At 41.8% G+C, this 5,080-nt stretch overlaps 1 protein-coding gene across 2 annotated transcripts; it reads right to left on the reverse strand.

Annotated features, from left to right (window-relative positions):
- Positions 1-1,621: 1,621 nt before the first annotated feature.
- tnfsf10 (TNF superfamily member 10) lies at positions 1,622-4,399 on the reverse strand (the record flags this gene model as incomplete). Of its 2 annotated transcripts, none has more annotated exons than XM_080854696.1 (5): positions 1,622-2,088; positions 2,867-2,947; positions 3,095-3,140; positions 3,390-3,536; positions 4,277-4,399. In XM_080854696.1, the coding sequence occupies 5 exons, from the start codon at positions 4,397-4,399 to the stop codon at positions 1,622-1,624; spliced, it is 864 nt and encodes a 287-aa protein (XP_080710822.1). The 2 variants fall into 2 exon arrangements, with proteins under 2 accessions (XP_080710822.1, XP_080710821.1); XM_080854695.1 differs by having other exon boundaries at positions 2,867-2,986.
- Between the last annotated feature and the right edge of the window lie 681 nt (positions 4,400-5,080).

The following is a 5,080-nucleotide window of genomic DNA, read 5'->3' on the forward strand; positions in this document are numbered from 1 at the left end:
TAAAAACGGCTCGACATTGCTAGTGTGAACCGGGCTATACTGTGTGTGTCTTGACCCCTGCCAAACCCCTGAGAGTGACTCAACGAACCCCTAGGGTTCGATCGAACCCAGGTTAGGAACCACTGGTTTATGGTATTTTAGAATTAGGATTTTTAATTTTACAGATGACTAACCAGCAAACGATTGAAATTTAACCTTTTTTATTTAAAATATGTAGTACAATCATTAAGGTCTTTTCATTTTCATGACTTCTTAATGGTTTCCATGTTCCATACATTATTACATGGCATTCTGCAACAGGCACTTGTTTCAGTTACATTTCCATTGTATATGTGTTTCATTTGTTGTGGTTAATTAAACAGTGAAAACCAGGAACACAAAATAGCCTCAGTCCAAACTTTATTTAATGTGGTGTGACAACATAAAAAAACAAAAACATTATCTTGATGAATTATCTTAGCTGTTATGTGTGAATATTTACATTTGTGAAAGGACAATACCAGCATTCATGCCCCCAAGGCAACTATTCCTTACTGATAACAAACTACAGTTATTGTTGGACTGTGATATAAAAGGAAACAAATATAACCATCTATATCTAACTTCCATCAATTGGAACCATGGCAGAAGGGTTTTCATAGAAAAAATATTTGTATTCCTCATAATTAACAGGGAAGAGGATCTCACAGTATTCGCACCCTTAAAAACATTCAGGCTTATTAGATTTCCTCTACTGACTTAGAGCTAGGTAGGTTTAAGCATTAATGGTGAACTTAAATGTCCCTCATAATATCTTGTATCAAAATAGGAATTCCTCAGAATCAAAATAAAATACAAACAAGACATATCCAAGTCCATGATTTAAGAAAAATACATATGGTTTACATATTGTGAGCAGATAAATAGGTACAAATTCACATTTTATTCCTCAAACTAAAAGAAATACAGCAACTTAATACTTTTTGTGTTAGCACTGCATTTGGCATACATACAAAAAGTCTTTAATCATTGCTACATAGATTCTCTGCTCTGGGACAAAAGGCAGACAGGAGAGGAAGCACTCACTGGAAAATGAGCTGGCGTCCGACTTTCCTGTTCTGCCATCACATCATGTGACCCGTGCTTCTCCAGAACAACAGAAGGCAGAACCTTGGATCTCTGGTCTGCCCCCCCCCCCCCCCCCCCTGTCATCTCCGGTGGGGAGAGACAACCACCTTGGCCCCCTCTGTTGCCATACTGCTTGCACAACTACCTGGCAAGCCCAGACAATTCCACAGTGTCTCAGGAAAGGGGGTGCGTTGCACCCGAAGTTTATCTCCCCTCGCTGTTTCAGCTTCCAAATATAGTCTTCAAAACCACCAGAGGAGTCACTGGTGTAGGGATTGTAACACACCTCCAAGTGCTTACAATCATCACTCTATTTTCAGTGCTTCATCTGGGAGTGTTGTTCAGCACACATTTACATCTGATTCATAAGCCACTCAGAGTCACATCGCAGCACCAGTGTGTCCTAGGGGCTAGACAAACGACAACCTGTGCCTGCCAGCCGAGCGGCTCATCACAGAGAAGCTCAAAGCAAAGTCTGAAACATTGCACAGCCACTTCCCGTGCCTCGTGTGGTCTAGCTGACCAAGAAGGCCCCAAAGAAGCTTGACTTCTCATCCATGTCTATCGTGCTCACATTGCTGACGGTGACAAACACCCTGTCCCCAGCGCCAAGCTGAAACAGCCCGGCCTGGTAGATGGAGTACAGGCCGAACTCTGTGTCCCGGGACCAACACGTGGTCCGGGCGTTCTTCATGAGCAGGATGGGCACGGGGTAGGAGCCCATTTTCTTATAGACATACTGAAGCATGGGCTTTCCCCGGACAGAGCTCCCGGCATTCTCCCCAGCCTCCTCTTCGTCGCCGTCCTCCTCCTCAGGGGACACCATGTGCCTGAAGTAGGTCTGGGAGTAGATGTAATAGAGACCAGCCTGCGGCATTACCAGCTCTCCGTCACTGAGCTGCACGTTCTGGAGGAAGGCCAGACCTTTCTCAGACTCCCAGGACTGGATCTTCTGGCCCTGGACCTTCCTGTTAGGAGGACCTGCAACATTGGGGCCACAACAAGGGTTATTATTATGGGTAGGGCTTGTCAGAAAAAAAGGACCATTGTTTAAAAGCTTGGCAGCAGACAGAGAAAGGATATACGTTTCAAAGCCATTTCTCCAATTACACACCGGCTTTTCTACCTTTTTTGTTTTAGGCTAATGTGCAGGAAAGGCAAATCTCACAAAAAAGAAAGAAATTGTTAGCCCCGGATAGTAACTCCCATAGTTTGCAATTATCAGCAAAACCTGCATTTTCTCACTTTGCCATGGCCAACAGTATCATAAATGCTGACTGTGCACAATTGCTAAGCAGTAAAAGCTGACTAACAAAGCCAGATTTTACGTATCAAGTTTTAGTTCTCTGTAAAACCATAAACTGTTTCAGAGATCTGGACTTTAATCCTCCCAAGGACTATATGGGTGTTTTGACCCATGCATGTTGGGATGATAAAATCTCAGAATGGGTAAACACTGGCTAAAAGCATTCCTCTATCACAGAGTAGTCATTCCTTTTTCTGAAGGATAACAAGTGTACTTCATTTGTGAACCGTAGCATTTGTGTCAACAACAAAAACCCTTATAAACATTCCCTTCAACCCTGTTGAAAACAATTACCATACTGTAAAATCAAGCTGAAAGGAATGTACACAACCCAGTAGGCAATACACTTGAAAGAGTCTAATGTAGACCACACTTCTCAGTGCCTGTGCTGTGAGTTATCAGCACCAGTGCGAAACAAAATGAGTTTTAAATGATCGGTTCTGGAAAACCTACCTCTTAAATCTTTGTCTGTCTCTGGAGGCAAGCTACCAGTGACATGAGCTGCAATCTTGGGTCGGGGAGCCGTCTCCTGCTCTTGGATTACCAGAGAAGGCAGCATGCGAGTCACTTCATCTGGAGGACATGTACAAGTTATGTTATAAAGAAGTTCAACCCACTAGGTAAGAATTCCAACCAGAGTTACTATTGTGCAAAAATCATGTTAGACGGTGAAGCTGATACCTTTAATGGCAGAGGTGATTTCCTTCTGGTAACGGTTTGACATTGACTGCAAGGGGATGGAAAGAATGGAGAGAATTGATTCACAAATCCAATGGGACAGATCTATCTAATTGAAACTGAAATGTTTGCACAATGATTCTATGTCATTTTAAACCATTTTCACAAGCAAGTTTAAACGACCAAGAAACGAATTCCTCATTTAATTAAAAGGGTAACTGTATACTGGAGGTAAATGGCTTCATTGTGCATCCCTTGGCTAGCTTTAGCACATTCTGCACCCCTGCGAAGTTGATACCTTCTCGATTAAGAAGTGCAGCTGTTGCGTGACTTGCCAGCAGGGGTCGTCTTTAACGTCTGAGGCGCTCGGATCGATACCCTTGATAGTTCTGAGGTTGGCGCGCATCAAACATGATACACTGCTCTTGGAGAACGTCTCTTTCATCTGTAATCAGGGTAAAATGTCAATTTGCTTTCACTTTGTAACAACTCTGTAAGTGTACCTTCATCCAAGAATAACAGTTAAAAGATAATTTTCTATTGTTACAATACACAATGGCCTGTGTTGCACATTCTGGGCTACATTTTGTTAACGGGCTACCTAAGACATAAAATATAGAAGAAACAGTCTCAGTTCCAAAGGTATCATTTAATGCAATCTATGACAGAAAACAATGAGTAACACATTATGATCCTTCATTAACCTCTCAAACAGGTAAATAAGCATAATGAACAATGGGTCTTGATTAAGTTACCATGCAATCTGCCATTCGTGTTTTACTCTCTATGTGATTAAGACAAGCATAAAACAGATGTTAATTTGCCTCTGTTGAGAATCAAATTCGTTGTGGTTGCTTAGTTCTTTTAGGGTCTACTGAGCGCCCTCCACCTTGGAAAAGATCCAGTTAAAGTTCAAGGAGCGCTGGATCGGACCGTGCGTTTTGCAGAGTAACTGAGTTTTCCCCCTCCCCAACCCATTGTAGGCTGATTTTCTTTTAAATGCATATTAATGACAAATATAACATTTGAGCCATGTAAAACATAAGCTATTTCGCTTTCGAAGAGCCCGATGAAGTCAGAAATCTACAATTACATTTTCAGTTGAAAAGTTGCTGGTTAGGGAGAGTTCGCATACTTTTTTGACACGCAAGTACATGCTGAACGAGTAAAACGTTTGTATCTTACCGTTGTTAGGACATTGCTGAAGTATATGAAAGTCACTGCGACTGCGATGGTTTGCAGAAGAATTGCTGCCAACAATAAAAGTCCGATGTATTGCATTGTATGTGAGCTTGTCATATTGACCATCGCGTGCGCTGCAGAGGTCCTAGACAAAAGCTAGAGATGAATTCTTTCAGTCAGTACATATGAAAAAACATGGAGGCGGAGCAGAGGTTGGCGATCAAGGAAAAGGCGAGCAGGAACACAGTCCTTTCTCCTAAACCTTGCAAGACCGTTCCTGCTGCCGTTAGTAAAAAAAACTGTTTCCTTTCTCAGTAAACCAATATTTCAGCAACTGACACTTCAGCAGGAAGTATCTACACGTCTCATCTGTCTCATCTGTTAAAAATTTGGATTCAATTATCCTGCCTTAACAATTTTTTTTCTGTGTTTAGATAAATACCATCATTTTGGCCAAAATGTTTTTCTTTTTTTTATCCCATTGAAAATTACTACAGAGTCCACAAGTCTGGTTCTGGTGTTTTAATATTTAACACATGGGCTAAATCTGATCCCCCACATGAATGTCCACAGGGGGGAATTTTGGCCCTATTGTTTTTCGATGTTGTATTTTTAAGAGGTGGGGGTATTTTCGTCATCTGATTTATTGTGCTGAAGTGTTCAGTTTCTGCTCGACCTCTGCCCACAGCTCCAGAGGGGCCTCTTTTGAATCAATCAAACAGGACAGAGCGAAAGCTGGCATTTCCCCTCCCTATCAGCCAAAAAAGGGAAAATCCATCCTATAAAGGGAAGAAAAACAATCTACAT

This window comes from Sprattus sprattus, assembly GCF_963457725.1.
Source record: "Sprattus sprattus genome assembly, chromosome: 17".
NCBI classification, from domain to species: domain Eukaryota; kingdom Metazoa; phylum Chordata; class Actinopteri; order Clupeiformes; family Clupeidae; genus Sprattus; species Sprattus sprattus.